The sequence below is a fragment of the Salvia splendens genome, chromosome 9 (assembly GCF_004379255.2).
Source record: "Salvia splendens isolate huo1 chromosome 9, SspV2, whole genome shotgun sequence".
Lineage (NCBI taxonomy): Eukaryota > Viridiplantae > Streptophyta > Magnoliopsida > Lamiales > Lamiaceae > Salvia > Salvia splendens.
This window is the reverse complement of record NC_056040.1, coordinates 11,763,751-11,783,628: the sequence shown is the minus strand read 5'-3', so window position 1 is coordinate 11,783,628 and position 19,878 is coordinate 11,763,751. Positions and strand designations below refer to the sequence as shown.

At 38.5% G+C, this 19,878-nt stretch overlaps 2 protein-coding genes across 2 annotated transcripts; both read left to right on the top strand.

Annotated features, from left to right (window-relative positions):
* The first annotated feature begins 4,040 nt into the window (after nt 1-4,040).
* LOC121746555 (transmembrane protein 230-like) lies at nt 4,041-5,449 on the top strand. The gene is made up of 2 exons (XM_042140439.1): nt 4,041-4,340; nt 5,173-5,449. The coding sequence occupies exons 1-2, from the start codon at nt 4,151-4,153 to the stop codon at nt 5,292-5,294; spliced, it is 312 nt and encodes a 103-aa protein (XP_041996373.1). The 5' UTR covers nt 4,041-4,150; the 3' UTR covers nt 5,295-5,449.
* A 4,614-nt stretch (nt 5,450-10,063) lies between these two features.
* Nucleotides 10,064-14,067, top strand: LOC121748337 (adagio protein 1-like). The gene is made up of 2 exons (XM_042142627.1): nt 10,064-10,649; nt 12,085-14,067. The coding sequence occupies exons 1-2, from the start codon at nt 10,387-10,389 to the stop codon at nt 13,691-13,693; spliced, it is 1,872 nt and encodes a 623-aa protein (XP_041998561.1). The 5' UTR covers nt 10,064-10,386; the 3' UTR covers nt 13,694-14,067.
* The last annotated feature ends 5,811 nt before the right edge of the window (nt 14,068-19,878 follow it).

Below are 19,878 nucleotides of genomic sequence, written 5' to 3'. Positions count from 1 at the left end.
CACCTTGCTACTTTTAGCATATATTTATGCGTTTGTGTTTGCTTTTGTCTTTGGCTGTAAGCCTGTAATCTGTGTCATTGTGAAAAGTTAAAATATACAGATTATACAGTAATGTCCTAAAACGAAGATTACATTTTCGATTTTGTATTGATTGTTTTACCGTCTCTATAATTTCGCCTTTGCTGTTGCCAGGCTTTTCTAATTATCTAATTTAATATAGACAAAACAATTAAATTCTTGGTGACATCGCTTCACAGTTCACACATCCAAAACTGCAATTCAATCTCTCTAGTTTAATCTAAATCTTTTAGGCCATCCACCTTCACGTCTCAATAGCGTCTCATCCCTCACTATCCATGGGCCCCACTGCACTTTTTACCGATCTCTTAACTAAGAGACAACACATGCGATAGAATCACATGTGTTTGTGTGTAAAATGAAATAGGTTAATAGGGGTATTTATAGAATAAAAAAAAATTACCGTTTCAAACTGTAATAGTACCGTTAAAAAAAATATTAATAATATTTATTGCGTTAGCATGACGACGCTCGCTCGCGTGCTGACAAGTGGGCGCCACGCCACGCCCCAGAGCTCGCCACGTGGCGCGTGGCGAGACAGCCCGCCACCCCCCTTCCCCGGGGCTACGCGACGAGATGGAGCATCCACATCGGTGTCTCGATGCGGTTTCGTCTCGCCGGGTCGAGACTGAGCCCGCATCGAGACGGATGCTCTTAGTGATTTGTTTTTATGCCACGTGTATCATCACTATCATCTATAATCTATATATAATTCCGGGAGCATTGTTTGTTGCTATCATTAAGAAAATAGCACTAGATCACGTTAAAGTTTTGACTTTCGACACATTGTTTACTTTTATATTGAAATTTTGATAAATTAATGCAAACAGAACTATTGACGTAGCATTTCTCTCATCTCATTAAATTATTACTCATTCGCTCCCCAAAAGTAAGTGATGCGTACCTTTTTTTTTGTAATAATTCGTCTATTTTTATTGAATCGTCCCAATCTAAATGGCACTCTACTTCTTTCATGGATTTATGTAAACCCTATATTACTCTAGTAATTAGTTTTAAACCTATATTGATTAATTTAAATTATTTTTTTATCGATACATAAGAAGCTCTAACTATTTCAATAACTAATGGTAAAAAATGCACCATACTCCAAGCTAAAATAAAGTGAAACAGAAAGTAGAACTAAACAACTAAGACAACAGTTGATAGAGATTATCTTGGACAAACAAAAGCTAGAAAAAAAAAACAATAACACAACAAGCACTAAAAGGCCAACAAGGCCAACAGAGCAGGACCTCCAACAATATAGATCAACAAAAATCCAAAGAAGTAGCAAGAAATAGAGACAACGGATCAACAAAAAACCTCATCAATGGTCTTTGGCTCTATGCTTTGTTTTACAACTCCTTCTCGACCATCTTCTCTCTTCAGCCAAATTCTCACTCATTTGCCTTGATAAATACTCCCTCCGTCCCACAGAGATTGTCCCATTTTTCCATTTTCGTCCGTCCCACAAAATTTGTCTAATTTTACTTTTTACCATTTTTTGTAGTGGACCTCATATTCCACTAACTCATTCTTACTCACATTTTATTATAAAACAAATATATAAAAGTATGACCCACGTTCTACTAACTTTTTCAACTCATTTTTCATTATATTTTTTAAAACCCGTGTCCGGTCAAAGTGAGACAATCTTTGTGGGACGGAGAGAGTAAGAAATTTCGGCATCAACTATGTACCATGATATGTGTATAATTGAAAACTATATACATATATTATATCATAACTAAAAATTAATAAATCTTAATTAACTTTCAAATAAAATTTTAGTTACTAATGCTTAGATTGAAAATAAAACAACAATTATATGTAATGGAAGAAGCGTTGTTCCTAACATAAAAATTGATACGTAACAAATATATGAATATTTATATTTATATTTTACTAGTATTACTGGTTAAGAATTGGTATATACTATATGCTTTATCTATATTTGTATAGGAGAGCGTTATTCTCCTATTCATCCCTTAGATCATTTATTCTTTTTAATATGGGCCGTTAGATCTCATTCATCAACGGTCCAGATGATCTGCATTATTACACTATAATGGTGCATTATTAGTCGGTGTGCATTATTCAACTGAAAATCTGCATTATTAAATGACACGTGGCACCAATCTAAAATCGTAGGGCTGAGATTAAAAAGAAAAAAAACAAAAGATACAAAAATGAAATGAATATATCCCTATTTGTATATCTATATATTATTTGAAATTAAATTATATTATATTTTATTAATGCTCGTTTGTTTACAAGTTTTGAATTTCAATTGTATTATACTAAATATGTATTTAATTATAGGGTCGTCTTCTACATAGTTTATCACCTTAATCTCAAATTGAAACTGAATATGGACCATTTGATCCAAAAATCAAAGGACAAGATTGAATAAAAAAAATATCAATAAATAGTAGACAAAATATCAACAAAAGAGTAATATCGTCATTATGTTATCATATGATAATTTTCGTGAGTTTTTTTTATATCAATATAGTGCATTACAAATATCAACAATATGACATAAGAATATCAACACAGTTTTATTGATATTTTACCTACATTATATTGAGATTTTGCATACACTATATTGAGATTTTTTTGATAAAATATGCTTATCAACATGTACGAAAATTAAAATATAATTTATCAAATTTCATCACCCGAACATCGTCGGAACATATGCAATTGAGATCTCGTTGGAATCCTTATAAAATTATCTTTAATTTGATATATTTTTTGTGAAAAAATAATTTAAATCGAGAGAGTTACATAAATATAAAGTTTTAAGATGATTTTGATGTGAGAGAATTGACATTAATACCCTTTAAGTTTATTTAATAAATTTTTTAAATTTAAAATATAATTCATGTGGCATTATTTCAACCACAAGATCCTCTAATCTAGTGGCTAAGATTTGGTATTAATATGTGATTGCTAATTAGTTAGCACTCCTCTTTAATTATACTCATATACATGGAGTATATATATATACCTATATAGGGGTGTGTTAAGTTCCTTCGCAGCTTTTCAGTCCAATGTTTTTTTAATCACAGCCCTTGGATCTTTGAATTGGATGGTTGTGATGATCTGCATTATTTGACAAAAAATTTGCATTATTAGTCGGTGTGCATTATTCAACTGAAAATCTGTATTATTACACTATAATGGTGCATTATTAGTCGGTGTGCATTATTCAACTGAAAATCTGCATTATTAAATTACACGTGGCATCAATCTAACCGTCGGATGACAAAATCGTGGGGCTGCGATTAAAAAGAACAATAGAGCAAAAGATACAAAAATGAAATAAATACATCCATATATATATATATATATATATATATATATATATATATAGGAAAATGATCAATACAAAACTTGATCTCAATACAAAATCCAGACCAAATCCTGACCATGAGATTTGACAATCCAATGGTCAATAATTAAACAAAAACACGGAGGGTCATTGTAAAGCAGTTTTAGGTCATATTATAAACTTTGGGTTTGAGGTCATGTTAAGATCATTTCATGTCATCCTTACTATAATGACGTAAAAATAAGCTTACAATGACCTAAAAATGACTTTTGTATGCTTGGTTCTGCATTTTTGTATTAAGAATGGTTTTGCATGGATCAAAACCCTATATATATATATATAGGGTATGCTACAGTAATCCGGCTCGACCAGTGGTTGGACCGATCCGACCAGTTGAACCGTGAACCGATAGTCTCACCGGTCCGGTTTTTAAAACATTATCATACATTTTTAAATAGAAACAGTTGATCTTATTCAAATTTTATAATCAAAATGCATCTAAATATTAATATTATCCTAAATTTTGAAAAACAACATCGGATGTCGCATATTGAAGTAGGATTTTGGACTATATGAAATTAGTAGACTTAATTATAGTCCAAACTAAACTAAGGGAGAAGTCCAATCGCAGATATTCCAAAACCCCTCTTTATTTTCTCGTATACGCTATCTACTTGATCAACTCTTCTTCCCTTGTCCGTCTCCCTATTCCCACCAAATCTCCTGAGAGAAGCAATGGCGTATGTGGATCACGCGTTTTCTATCTCCTACGACGACGACCTGATGGAAACTTCCTACGCCGTCAACAACTGGCCGCCAATTAAGGAGATAGCTCTCGCCATCGCTCTCTTTGTTTTCGGCGCGCTAGGGATCGTCGTCGGTATCTTCATGGCGGTCAATCAAATCGGGGGTGATCGCGCCCATGGTATTTACTCTTTTTTGGGTTGCTTCAGTTCTGATTTATGGATTTTGGGGTTTTTGAGCTGTTTTGGTGGTTGCTGCTTTGTTAGATTCATGAAGATTTCTTGCCAGTTTAGTGAGCTAGTTTCATTGCTTAGGGCATTGAGATCTGTGTCGATAAATAAATACTACTCCTAGTAAAATTTCAGGAGAAAATAGGCTTTTAACTGCTAATATGCCTTTGCCATTATAAAATTTGGTGTCAGATTATTTAAAATTGTGTGGGGATTTAGGCCAGACTATTTAAAATTGCTCAATGCTGAAGTATGTTAGGAGTAGATTGGTGCTGAATTTTGAGATTCGAAAGTAAGTAAAAGAGTGATTAGGTTTTAGGAAGGAGAGGGTTAGTTCCATGAATTCAAATGGAGCTTCAACGGAGATGCTAAGTGATAATGTTGTGTCAGTTGTTTTAGTATTAATATAACATCTCCAGTTATTTGGCATAAACTTCATATGCTTCCACTATCAACATCAATGGATGGTATGTGTTCCATAGTCCATACTGAGGGAATGACTTCCCTGTTTTCTTCATTTCCACTGATATGTGCAACTTCTTCACATTGTCTACTGCAGTAACATTCATAATTTTCCCTTCCTTTATTGACCTTGGCTCTGATTCATCCATTAACTAATTTTCCTTTGCAGCATATTAGTTATGGCACACAGGTTTCCCAGTTAACCTTTTCTACTTAGTTTTCAAATATTGGATCTCAGCAGTCACATATCTCTCTCTGCTAAGTGGAGTAACATTGTAACAATGACATTCTTCACTATTCATCTTGGATGCTGTAATGCAGGGCTATTTTTCTCCATATTGGGTGGGATTCTGTTCATTCCTGGATTCTACTACACTCGGATTGCCTATTATGCTTACAAGGGATATAAAGGTTTCACCTTTTCAAATATACCTCAAGTCTAGAGATGTTTGGAAGCTCAACTACTGTATACTGTATATATATACATGCATTTTTGCTATTACCTTCATACTGTCTCTATCATAACTCTTCCAATGACAATACAATTTAAACTTATCAACTAATGTATATACATGTTTGAGTATAGTATTGCTCTCAAGACAATCTTGTGTCATTTGGGTTGAATGTTGTTCCTCTTTACATGAATATGAAAGCAAATCTCCAAGACTGCTTTGTTGTGGTCTGTCACCGGATATTGGCCTGCTTGTCATTGGATGTTCTTGTTGAGTGGGATTTTTTTGTCTATATTGCATAAGTTGGCGACACTCATTTGGGGACACACTAAGCAGTAAGACCTTTCCCGATCCCTGATTGAGCTGTTATGAGTCATGACTGGTTCCCTATATGTGTGAATATTGTAAATAAGATGGGATTATTAAGCTTAGGTAGATTTCTTATTTGCAATAGAGTTTCTTGTTGCTACAAAATGTGAGATCAAGAAGCTTGCCAAATATCACATCTGATGAATTCACTTGCACCTGAACATAGTTATATTTTTACATTTCATACATTCTAAGAATTACATATTTCAAGACATGAAATTCTACATCAGAATTTCTACCACTACTAGTATAACTTTATTATTGGACAATGCACTCAACATAGTATCGATTTTCCTCTAATAACAGCTAAAGAATTCAGACCAGTGAAGTGAAAAATCCTCTTCAGACTCTAGAAAATTCCTATGTTTTGGTTTCCTTGCACCCAAACTGTGACAGTTTCCGTTTCTAGACAATGGTGTCCGATTTCCACCAAAGTCGTATTAACTTGAGTTTGAGGAAGGATTCTTGTGAAATAATCTCTCTCCTGCACCCAAACTGTGGTTTTGCTTGCATCTGATTCTGCATGCTAAGATGATAATTGACATTATCTTGCGTAGACAGAGGATCATTTGTATTAAGATTGTGAAACAGAGTTTTCTAGTGACTATCTCAAAAATGATGGACACAAACCAATTGTCAATTGGTTGCGATATTTCAAAATGTTTTTTTTTATTAAGGTAATTGCATATCGTATGTGCACAATGGTACGATACTTATAATTGTAGCATGTGGCTCAAGTTCATGGAATATTCGATACGTTGTATGTATAGTGATGGTAGTCTAGAGAGAGAGAGAGCATAGAAGAAGGTGGCACACTTGGTATATATGAAATGATGAGAGCATCCACAACGCATCTCGCGGGTGTCTCTTATCTCGTCCCTTCGAGACGAGACAGACGCGGGGCGCATTGCAGCGTCCCGTCTCGTCACTATCCCACCAGACGCCCGTCCCACCGAGATGGATGGCGAGCCTTCTCGCCACGCGCCTGCGTCACGCTGACGCAATAAATCATTTTTTTAAAAAAATTTGAATTTAATAACAATAAATAAATAAAAAATCAAATGGTAATATTATCGTTTTCGACCTTTTTTCTTTTTTTATTTTTTACTCTATAAATACTCCTATTTCATTCTCATTACACACACAAACACACATCTATTCTTCCCAAATCATCTTCATTTCCTCTCCAATTTTCATCACAAAATGTCCGGCGACGGAAACTCTGGCGGTCGCGGCTCCGACGGATTTGACATCAACGCGTTTGGCGACTGGGGGCATGTACAATGTATTGGGTGGTTCGGGTTCCGGTTCGCCGGCGGGGTACCAACCACCCCATTTTGATGTGGATGCATACGCTCGTCCCTCCGCCCCGAGGTATTCGCAGGGATTATCCCAAATTAGGGAGGATTATCCGGATGAACCCACTCTGGAAGGAGAACGAGGCGGTGGAAGCTCCAGGGCATTCGACGCCGTGGAGGAAGAGGCGGAGGCGGCTGAGAGGAGGAGGAGAATGTAGGCCGGCATCCGTACAGCCGCAAGGACACGATGGCTGTGTACAACGTCTGGATCAACGTCTCGTACGATCCCATCGTCGGGAATCAACAAACCCGGAAGTGCTTCTGGGAAAAGGTCACCGAGGCCTACAACGAGATTAAGTCGAAGGGGTCCCGCCGCCGCACATTGAAGATGCTCCGTGCCACTTTGACCGAGTCGACAGAGAGGTCAAAAAATTCTGCGGCATTTACAAGACTGAAGCGGCTCATTACCAAAGCGGAGCCACGGGAGCCGACATTTTGAGATCGGCTTTGCGAGTCTATTTCGACGACACCGGCAAAGAATTCAAACATGTCGATGTTTTGGAGGTCGTCAAAGACGAGGCAAGGTGGGTCGGCGGTGTCCAGTCCAGCACGAGCTCGACCTCAAAGCGCACGAAGCACACGACGGGTGACCAATACTAGTCTAGTGGGGGCGGTTCAGGCAGCGCCGCACAAGAGGTTGCCTCGTAGGAGGTTGAGGGCACGTAGGAGGTTGAGGGCACGGCGGACGATGCAGGAGGGTCCTCCCGTGGGCGCCGTCGGCGGCGAAGGCGGCTAGAGGGAGGAGGGGCCGAGGCGAATCAAGCCAGGCGGGCTCCCAAGGGTCGCCCTCCTCCTTAATGTCTATGTACTTCACCGCCACGATGACGGACACTTCCCGCATGACGCCTGTCCAATTTCAAGCCCATCATGCCGGCATTGTGTATCTGGCGGGACAACTTGGTATTCCGCCTCCACCGCCTCCGGGGGATGATTCATCGGCGGAGTAGTTTTTATAATTTCTATAAAATTGTATTTTAAATTATGTCTTTTTTTATTTTTTTTGCCACAAATTTAATTATGTATTTTTTAAAGATTCTAAGTTGTAATTTTTATTTTTTTTAATGAAGTGTGTTTTTACTTTTTATTAATTGAATTTGTTGGAAATAAAAATAAAAAATGAAATTGAATGAATAGTTAAGGGATGAGATGATTAAGAGACGGATAAGAGATGAAGGGTTGCAGGTTCTGTCTCTTAGTTAAGAGATGAGGTGAAAAGTACAGTGGAGCCCATGAATAGTTAAGAGATGAGACGGTTAAGAGACGGATAAGAGACAACGTTGCGGATGGCCTGAAAAGGACAAATATTTGGCAGAGTGGAGAGATTGGTAAGGGTTCTATTCGGGAATTCAGGAGGAAATAACTCGAGATTCGTTGTGGCGTTTGGTAGTCTTTTTCATCTTATTTCGTTTACGTTCGGTTTAAAGTTTAATCAATTTCAAGAATTTAGTTTCACTTCTCTAAATTAAGAAGTACTACTATATGAGAGATTTATTATGTGGATGCCTTTTAGTATACTCCTCCGTCGGCAAATACGAATCTTGTTTTTTCATTTCAGCCCGTCTGTAAACAAGAGTCCCGATTCATTTTTACCTTAAAATGATAATAAGCCTTTTATTTGACTAATTTATTTCACTCGCTTTTAATTTAAAACTAATAAGTACTACTCCTAGATATAAGTGAGATTCATACACCATTAATTTTTTTCCTCATTTTTCAGAATATTTCTTAAAATCTTTGCTGGAAAGAAATGAGAATGGTATTTGTAAACGGAGGAAGTATTACGTAAAAAAAACTTTCCCCCAACCTTAAACAATGTTATTTTATTTTTTCTTCTTCCCGAATGACTTTCATTAATAATTTTCGTGGTCAAAATAAACAGTTAGTTCAAGTTTATAAATGAAATACCAAGGGTAAGATATTTTAGAAGAGTCCTTGAGAAAAGAAAAAAATACCCCCCTTTTGGTTTACAAATAAATTTATACAAGAAATTCGTAATAGCCCATATATATTTAATGGGCTTGCGAATTATGAAACCATTCTAGGTTGTCTCTCTTTTATAGAGACATTCTTGAATGTTTTATGTTTCACATTCGATGTGGGTCATTCTAGGTTGTCTCTCTTTTATAGAGACATCCTTGAATGTTTTATGTTTCACATTCGATGTGATAGAGACATCCTTGAATGTTTTATGTTTCACATTCGATGTGGGACAAAAATCATTCTAGTCTCTCTTTTATAGAGACATCTTTGAATGTTTTATGTTCCACATTCGATGTGGGAAAAAATCATTCTAGGTTGTCTCTCTTTTATAGAGATATCCTTGAATGTTTTATGTTGCACATTCGATGTGGGACAAAAATCATTCTCGGTTGTCTCTCTTTTATAGAGACATCCTTGAATGTGTTATGTTCCACATTCGATGTGGGACAAAAATCATTCTAGGTTGTCTCTCTTTTATAGAGATATCCTTGAATGTTTTATGTTCCACATTCGATGTGGGACAAAAATCATTCTAGGTTGTATCTCTTTTATAGAGACATCCTTGAATGTTTTATGTTTCACATTCGATGTGGGACAAAAATCATTCTAGGTTGTCTCTCTTTTATAGAGACAATCTTGAATGTTTTATGTTTCCATATAGAAATATTGTACTTTTTAAATTGTACTTTTTAATTTTTGTACTTTTTTTAAAATTAATGTACTTTCTAAATTTTAATAGTATTATTCGAATTTCCCGTATTTGTCTCGTAAATTAAATTCCGTATGTTGATACAAGTGTAAATTAAATTATATAATTGTTATTAGTTGTCCAGTTGATGTGGCAAGCTGATGTGACAGGAGAATTGTAGTGCTGATGATGTGGCAGTGTGAAGGCTATTTGATGACTATTTGACGTCCGTGCTTATTGGAGATACTCTAATGAGTACTCTTCCATTGGTTAAGAGGAATACGGCGTCAACCCGTACAACTGCAAATGCACAATTAATTTTAGCCCTAATTAAAATTGGAAGAGTGCTGATATTTTGGGGCAGAGTCAGTAAGTATTGCCTTTTATCTTCAACTTCAATCTGCCATCATTATATATTTCTCCAAACCCCCAAACCGGAGTTACTTCATCTAAATAGTAAATATCCCTCTGTCTTTGTTGTTGCTTTTCTCGTTCAAGTGGGAAGGCGGTCTCTCTCTGCGTGTGTGTATTGGTATTGGTCCCTCTTTCTCTCTCTACAGGCCAGCTTCTCATCCACTCATTTCCACACAATCCCGTCCCGCAAAACCCCCCAATTTTAATCCCAATTAATCACCGCCCGAATTTCTGCTGATTCTGGTATGGGGTGAGGATTCGGCGTTTCTGAGGTATGATGGAGTGGGATAGCAACTCGGAGTCTGATCTAAGCGGCGGGGAAGAGGACGACAACGAAATTGATGGCGGATTAGGGTTTTTACTCAGGAAGGGAGGCGGCGGCCAGCTGCCGTTCCCCGTCGACACGCTTCTGCAACCGGCTCCCTGTGGCTTCGTTGTCACCGATGCTTTGGAGCCCGACCATCCCGTTATTTACGTCAATTCCGTCTTCGAGATGGTTACCGGCTTTAGGGCGGAGGAAGTTCTCGGACGTAACTGGTTAGTAATTTTCCTGGATTTGGAATTTCATATGTTAACCTACTTTCTATTCTTTTTTTTGTTGTTTCTAGATTATGCTAGATTTTTGTTGTGTTTATAGATGTCAACAGCTGAGGTCTTGATTTTTGTTGAACTTGTTTGTTTGGGATAAGAAAAATAAGAGATCGCAGAAGCAAGCTAGGTGGAATTAGAGTAACCTGCTAGAATTTCGGACCCATTTTCCTTATTACGCGTTTCAATTAGATTGATTTTTTTCAACTATGCGTTTTGCGAGTGTTTTATTCTGGCAGATATATTGTGCCGGAAAGGTTGTGTCTAGCTATGAATGTTTAATTCCCTTGTTATCAAGTTCTGGTTTTTCCTAAATTGATTATATCTGATTCTGATAGAGAATGGTTGGTGGAGTCGGAGGTTGCAATTCTATTCCCTCATCATTCGGAGCACTATATGAACTAATAAATGGTTTGGAAACTAGGCCTCCTTCTTGGAATGCTGACTTCATAAATTGTAGAAGCTCCTATGCACTCAGCCACTCACCTCTTTTTTTTTGGTGGGGGAGGTGTGGGCCTTTATGGGGGAATATACTTGATTCAACTGCAATTTCAAATGGTTGAAAGATGTGTTCATAGGATGTATTTTATTTGTTTACACAAACTCCTGAATTGTTTCACTTTGTTCAAGAATTAAACTATCACATTAAATGGATCCTCTATTGTATATGTGACAAGACATCAACCCTTATGGGGGAAACTATTGCATAGGATCAGTGCTTATGTTAAATTAATTTGCAAGATACTATTAGAAAAAAAAGGAAATTTTATTCTGTTGGCAACTTCTGACTGAGAAGGGGAGAAGAAAAAAGAGATTCTGGTAGGTATTGTATTAATATGCCTGTTTCCCCTTATTTTCAAACTATTTATTTGTTATTAGGAACTGTCTTGTATTGCCTTCTTTATGGTGATTATTGTGCCGTCATAGTTTGTAGAGGGGACTCATGCATAAACATTGGTTCCACGATATACCTATCAATTATAGATATCTTAGTTATGAGAAGGCATGATAAATGTTTGAATTACTTTAAGCCGGATACAAAAATAGGTGTATTTATTATACTTGGATGTGTTCCAGATGAGAGAATTGAATCAGTGACTTGATGGAGATGTTGGTGGCAGGTTAGTGTCTGATATGTCATATGCATGAGAGTCAATGAAATGATTCAAAATAAGGATGTTTTCATGTAAAAAGTAGTTGAACTTGAATGTTATTTTTGTCTCTTACCTTCTTCTCTTTCATGTTTAAATGTTTTAATACCACATTCTTGACAGTTCTATGAGTGCGTTATGCTGAAGTTGTCTAAGGAGGAATAACTACACATTATGTTGGCCATGTAGTTTTGATGGTTTACTCATGTCTTGGTTGTTTTGGATTGCTGCAGCCGTTTCTTGCAATGCAGAGGCCCATTTGCTAAAAGAAGACATCCCCTTGTGAGTTCCACAGTAGTTGCTGAAATAAGAAGATGCCTCGAGAAAGGCGTTGAGTTTCAAGGAGAACTGTTAAATTTCAGGAAAGATGGATCCCCGCTGATGAACCGGTTACGAATGACCCCAATTTACGGTGACGATGATACGATAACACATGTAATTGGCATACAAGTTTTTACAGAAGCAACTCTTGATCTCGGTCCCCTTCCTGGATCTTCAGCCAAGGAATATGCTAGAGCATCTCAAAGGCTAAGATTTAACATTTCTTCTTGTGAAGTGGTTTCAGGGGATATCCAGAATGCCAGCCGTGAGTTATGCGGTATATTCCAGTTGAGTGATGAGGTAATTGCTCTCAAGATTCTTTCTCGACTTACTCCTAGGGATATTGCATCAGTTGGCTCTGTTTGCCAACGGTTTTATGAGCTAACAAAGAATGAAGATCTTTGGCGAATGGTCTGTCAAAATGCATGGGGTAGCGAAACCACAAGGGTGCTTGAGATGGTGCCTGGCGCTAAAAGATTAGGCTGGGGTAGGTTGGCTAGGGAACTCACAACTCTCGAAGCTGCAGCTTGGAGAAAGCTAACTGTCGGAGGTGCAGTAGAACCCTCACGTTGCAACTTCAGCGCATGTGCAGTTGGGAACCGTGTGGTGCTTTTTGGTGGCGAAGGTGTCAACATGCAACCTATGAACGACACCTTTGTACTGGACCTGAACTCAACTAATCCAGAGTGGCAACATGTGAAAGTGAGCTCTCCACCTCCTGGGCGGTGGGGTCACACACTTTCGTGTGTGAATGGTTCCCATCTTGTCCTGTTTGGTGGCTGTGGGAGACAAGGCCTACTCAACGATGTCTTCTTGTTGGACTTGGATGCGAAAAATCTTACGTGGCGTGAAATCTCAAGCATGGCACCGCCACTCCCGAGATCATGGCATAGCTCTTGCACCCTCGATGGGACCAAGTTAATAGTGTCTGGTGGCTGTGCGGACTCTGGTGTGCTTTTGAGTGATACCTTTCTTCTCGACCTGTCGATAGAGAAACCAGTGTGGCGAGAGATCCCTGTAACGTGGACTCCTCCTTCGCGCTTGGGCCACACACTATCTGTTTATGGTGGAAGGAAAATCTTGATGTTTGGAGGTCTTGCCAAGAGTGGCCCTCTCCGATTTCGATCTAGTGATGTTTACACCATGGATTTGAGTGAGGAAGAGCCTTGTTGGAGATTCGTGACAGGGAGTGGGATGCCTGGTGCCGGGAATCCAGGGGGTATGGCGCCCCCTCCTCGACTGGATCACGTGGCAGTGAGTCTCCCAGGTGGTAGAATACTCGTTTTCGGTGGCTCTGTGGCCGGTCTCCACTCTGCTTCACAGCTATACATACTCGATCCCACCGAAGAGAAGCCAACGTGGAGGATCCTAAACGTCCCCGGACGACCTCCTAGATTTGCATGGGGACACAGCACGTGCATCGTTGGAGGAACGAGAGCTATAGTTCTCGGAGGGCAGACCGGGGAAGAGTGGATGCTGAGTGACATTCACGAGCTCTCGCTAGCAAGCGCTGTCGTCTAATCCTCCAAAACTCAGATCATGATGAATTCTTTAGTGGCTTTCGCGAAATCAACAACCGTTGCAGGGAGGCCATTCCTTCATTGTGGAACTGCTGTATCTTGAATTTCTGTATTGCGCTCTCTGTCTTTGTTTCTAGGCTGCTAGTCTTGGTAGAAATTTGTAGGGGGTTTCCACTTATATATATATAGTTTTGTGGTGTTTGTACGTTTAAGTTGGAGAGACAACCAAACATAGAGAGGAAAAAAATCAAAAACAGTAAAAAAAAAAAAAAAGGGTTAGTGTTGGCTTGTGTTTGTGATTTTTTCACATGTAATGCTTAATAATTTTACGTTTAGATTATTTTACTTGCGCCTTTACCGGCGGTGTTATGGATCTGGGGAAGGCATTCTAGACTGTTTTTCCTTTTTCTTTTTATATTTGAAATAAATATTACAGGAAAAAAGATGAATGATTTTCTACTACTTTTTGCGATTCTGAGTATGCGATCCTTTTCTTGTGGCCTAGGATCTCAAATTGTAAATTTGGGCCACAAACAGCAATATTTGGACTAGCTCGAATTTAAATTGGGGCTTTGAGGCCTAAAATTCCCACCTTTTAATTTTTAGACCCGGTAGTTACAATTATGAACTTGCCTTTGTGTTGGGATATGTCAAAATTATAAGGTGAATTATTCACATGTAAAAATTAAAATGTCATTCTTGTTTAGAATATTTATTTTGCATGAAATTAAACTTCGACCTCATGTGCACAATGTGCATGATTTTTTAACTAGTAAATTTTATAAATAAAAATGGAGTAACAAATTTTGATTAAAAATAATAATCAAGAGTAACAGTTACTTATTTTTAATCACAAAAAGCATCACTTTATTTAAGATACATTTTGCATTCATAAAAATATTAATTTCAGTCATAACCAAATGATTACTATTAATCACATGAATAATATTTGTTTGTTAGACAAGTAAAGAGAAGGTGAAGAAAGATAATTTATGGATTAGTAAACAAAGAATGAAAACACGAAATTAATTTGACCGGCCAATGAATTGACGCAGCATCTCCGGCGGCAGCAGCACGAGCGCAAAGCACAACTCTCGGTCGACTCTAAACCACCATAAGTGCACCACCACACCCGATTCTAGGTTATTCCTCGCAAAAATCTCATTCCATTTCCGCCCCTTGATCATGTAGCATGATGGTACGTGAAATAAGCGTCGTAGGTGGATATCTAAATAATCATGGGTGTATGCATACGTGGCTTAGCGGAGGATTAAATCACACGAGACGCGCATGTTGAAGAATGAGAGTTTGTTAGATTGATAGGAGTTTGTTAGATCTACCTTTGCTCATCTATAAGTGCCTCAATTTCCTTTACTTGTATTATGCTTTTATGAATTAATGCAAAATTCTTCTCTGGATAGCGGTCCTCTTTTTCCTTGGCACGGCGGCCGGCGGTTTCTCCTCGGCTGCCTCTTGTAGCGGGATTGCGCTTTCCAATGTGGCGATTAGAACGTCGAGGATGCTGCCTTCCGTTGTGATCAGTAAGTCTTCCACATCTTTCAATGTTAAATCCTTGAACCCCATGATTTAGGGTTTTGGAGCAGGTATTGGAAATTGATTTGAATCAAAGTTGAATCACTAAATAAATGTATGTTACTTATCTGTATTTATATATGTGGAAATATGAATACAACGGATTTGAGAAGAGTGAGATTGTATTTCAGCTAATTTCTATTTCAATATGTGTTCTTTATTGACAACTCTTTTATTTTTTTTATACTAGTATTTAGTAGTGATGCATGCATGCTCTATATTCCTACAGAATCAACTCTATTGCTTGTTTTGTTGCTTTGCCAAACTATGATCGCCACATTTGATGATTTTGAGCAACCATTTTTACTTCATCTCAAAAGGAATATGACAAAATATAGTATATCCAAAATACGTCAACTATTCATAAATTTTTATCAAGTGTATCTAATTGTATTATCATACACTGTAACACCGGAACACTTATCCTTTGATGACATGAACCTCCAATATTTTCGGTCTGTCACTCATTAATTAGTCAATTAATCAGTTTTTATTTATTTTGCTTAACCTTGCTTCCACCAGTCATCAGTTTTCCACTCTCTAAACCTCTTCAACAGAAACCGTATCATCCCTTCTCCATCCCATGCATTCTCTTCTCTGTCCATTAAGAAGAATGCTGCATTGATAAAAGAAAACTTCGTTAATGAAGAGTAAATAAGAAATAAATATATGGAAATGACAAAAATAATGACATACGAGTAATTAACGAGCGGCCCAGCTATTGCTTTAGGCCCAACCCCAAATATATGGAGCAATGAAGAGTTTTCCATAGATTTTGTTTTTTATCTACTACTACTAAATTCACAATTAATTAAGTAAAAGAGAAGGAATAAATGGTTGCCATAAAAGGATATGGACTATTTGTATGTGACGAACGAAAAGAGAAATATGGTATATTTCTATGGAACGGAAGGAGTAAATACTTTCTACAAATTTGCCATTGGTTGCTTTGATAGTGGGAATAAAGACAATATTATTTCTTATTCATTAATGAAAGTGGGGTAGTATTAATTTATGAAGAGCTAGACTATGTTTTTCTAAATAATGAATATGATAGCAGAGGTATATATAAATGTTGGGGGGGGGGGGGGGAGGGAAGTGGAGAAAGAAGCAAAACGATCTACATCTACAACTCAATGATCCCTCGGTCAATATAGTGACGACAAAAATAATAGACAAACCCGACCCCACCATTTTCTCAAACAACAATTATTTTCTTTAACATTTTGTAATATTATGGATAGAAACCCCCTTAATTATCAAGCCATAATACAATATGAGCCATAAAATTGAACTAATGGTTATAAGAGCATCTGCAACGGTGGCGCTGCTCGCCACCGCCGTCCGCACCGCTGGCACGGACGCCACCTGCCGCCGCTGCGCTCGCGCCGTGCCAGCGAGCAGCTGACGTGGCGCGCCCTCATTCGTCAACGGCATAGCCGTTGGGTTTAAATAAATTTTTTTTTAAAAAAATTGATTTTTAATTAAAAAAACCGATAAAAAAAAATTCACTTCCCAAAAAAATTATATCCGTTTATAACCGTTTTTTCCCACTTTTTAATTTTTTTAAAATTTTTTTTACCCCAAAAATACACACTTTCATCTATAAATACCTCCAATTTCACTCCCAAAAATTCACATCAAACTACACCATTCTCATCATCATTCTCTCATCTCCATTCTCATCTTCAATCTCTTATATCCATTTTCATCTTCATTCTCTCATACCCTACAACATCACTATGTCCGGCCAAGGCGATAACCCTACGGGCTCCCACGGTTGGAACCCCGAATGGTTCGGTTCACAACCGTTTCCTAGTCCGGAAACGGAATATTCGGCCCCTCCTCAAACCCAAGATTCGGCCGTTTCGGGTGGCTACCGTCCATACCCAATCGACGACCAAGGTGCCTCCGAAGGACGATACGGGTGGACACCGGAGCCTAGGCCGACCGCCCCCTCCCAACCTCCGCAAGCTCCTACTTGCGGCAGCGGTGTCCGCACACCGTACACGCCGGCGGAGATGGATAAATTGTTCAAGGCGTACTTCGAAATCTCCGAAGATGCGGCGGTTGGCACGAACCAATCGGGCGATCACTTTTGGTGGCGCGTATCTCGCCGGTACAATGCAAACCGGCCGCCGGGAACGATCGAGCGCAACGAGAGTATGGTGCGCAACTGCATCGGCCGAGCCAACGACGAAATTGGCAAGTTCAATGGCTATTTCCTCCAGGAGTCGCGGAATGCCGGGAGCGGCCGGAGCGAGGTCGACATCATCACTGCGGCGCTGAGCACATACCAATCCATGAACGGTAAGTCGTTCAAGTACCTCAACGTTTGGCAGGAAACGCGGTTCCACCCGAGGTTTCTGGGAGGCGTAACATCCTCCTCTAGTGGCTCCTCCAAACGGTCAAGGTCGGTATCCCTATCCGACTCCGGCTCCGAAGAAGTGGCTAGCCAACTCGCCGGAGCTAACTTGGATAGCCCCGACGCCGGACCAAGCGGTTCCCCAACGCCGACCGCAAGGAAGGAAGAAGGCGGCGGCCGAGCGCCGGCGCTCCGCGACTCCATCGGCCCCCGCCCCCGAACCCGCACCCTATGTTCCACCTTCACCCTCGAACAACTCGTTGTGGGCCCTTTTGGCCCAACTCAATATGGCCGATAGGTCAACTATGACCCCCACGCAACTTCAAACGCACGAGGGCATGATAGTGGGTCTCCAAAAACAATTGGGGTTGTTGCCGCCGGATGAGTAGTCTTCCTCGGGTAATATTAGCCAATAATTATGTAATTTTTAATTTTTAGTATTTTAATTATGTAATTTTTTATTTTTAGGATTTTAATTATGTCTTTTTTATTTTATTTGTATTTTGTAATATTTATTGTGATTTTTTAATGAATTTTAGTATTATGGAAATGTTTATATTTAATTGAATATTAAATTAATTGTGCTCGTCCTTGCGGAAGAGCACAATTGTGGATGTTGTGCTCTCGACAGAGAGCAGACATGAATAGTACCGCCCGTGCCCACAACCGTGCCGCTAGCAAGAGTACGGTTGTGGTTGCTCTAAAAAAAGCAAAAACTTAAATTTTGCATGTTCAGTTTGTCCCAATCAACTACATGACTGGTGTCACATGAAAGACAATGTAAAAGGTTTGTTTGGCACTCTTGTGGACATGATGTGACTAGTCACATTCAATACTTTTTAGGTTCGATTATGACTTGCATATATAATTCCCTCACCATCAATTACTAGTACTAGTATTAGTAGATTTTTTCATGTTATATCATATCAATAATTACTCATTTCATTAAGCAATAGTATTTCATAAAAGATAGCCCTCACCCCAACAACATATTTTTGCCGACATTTTTTGTGTCATAAAATGATGATTTTCCAGTACTGTATATTTTAAAATTACAGTGCCAGTGATGAAAGAGTTATTAACCATTAAAAATGTATTTTACAGAGCTAAGATTAGCATATACCAAGGACAAAATTAGGGGGTGATCTTTAAATCACTAAAATTTATAATATTACTATTAAAAATATACGATTTTAATCTTTGTTAGAATCTATCTATACATATATAAAATGGGAATTTTTGATAGATTTTAATAATATTTTATGCAAGAGATAAAAATGTAATTTTGAATACTTATTAAATTATCTTTCATTTTGATTCAATTCCTTATTGTAACCGTTACATCTGATCACTAAGGGTAAAAATCACTTAAATATTTAACCATGAATAATTCAACCATGAAATCAATCAATCGGTTACAAATATTTAATCAGGAATTTTGGACATTCAGGCCGCAATTGTTTACTAGAGCACTGCCATGATTAAAAACGTGTGGTACAAAAATTTAAGATTAGAGCATCCGCAACACGTCTCGTTGTTGTCTCTATCTCGTCTCGGAGAGACGAGACCGCATCGAGACAGCGTTGCGGGCTCCGTCTCGTCCCCAGCCCGTCCCCATCCCGTCCCGTGTCTCGTCGCGGAGAGGCAGTTCGCGAGCTGTCTCGCCACGCGCGTTGGCCACGTGGCTAGTTGTGGTTCGTCCGTGACGCCCACTCACCGGCCCGCGAGTGAGCGTCATTTATTTCCGTTGAAAATGTAATTTTTTTCGTTTTTTTTAAATAAGAAAAAAAATCAAAAAATAAAAAAATCCCAAAATTATACTAGCCGTTTATAGCCGTTTTTTACAATTTTTTTTGTATTTTTTAAGCCCACAATCACTTCTATAAATATCAAATCATTCCCACAAATTAATCCACAAAAAAACTCTCTATTCTCTCTCAAACACTCTCAAACACTCTACATTCTTCATCTCAAAACATTATTCTTCTTCCAAATTTAATCCATTCATGGATCCATTTGAGCAAATGCGTCGAATAATGGAAGAATCGCTAGAAGAAGATCGACGTAGGGAGGAGGAGGAAGCCGCGGCGCCTTAAAGGCGATCCCGGACTTACATCCATCGTAACCGGGAGGAAGCCGCCGCAAGGTTGGTACGCGATTACTTCTGTGAGAACCCGGTATGGGGAGAGACCTACTCCCATCGCCGTTTCCACATGCGGAAACGACTA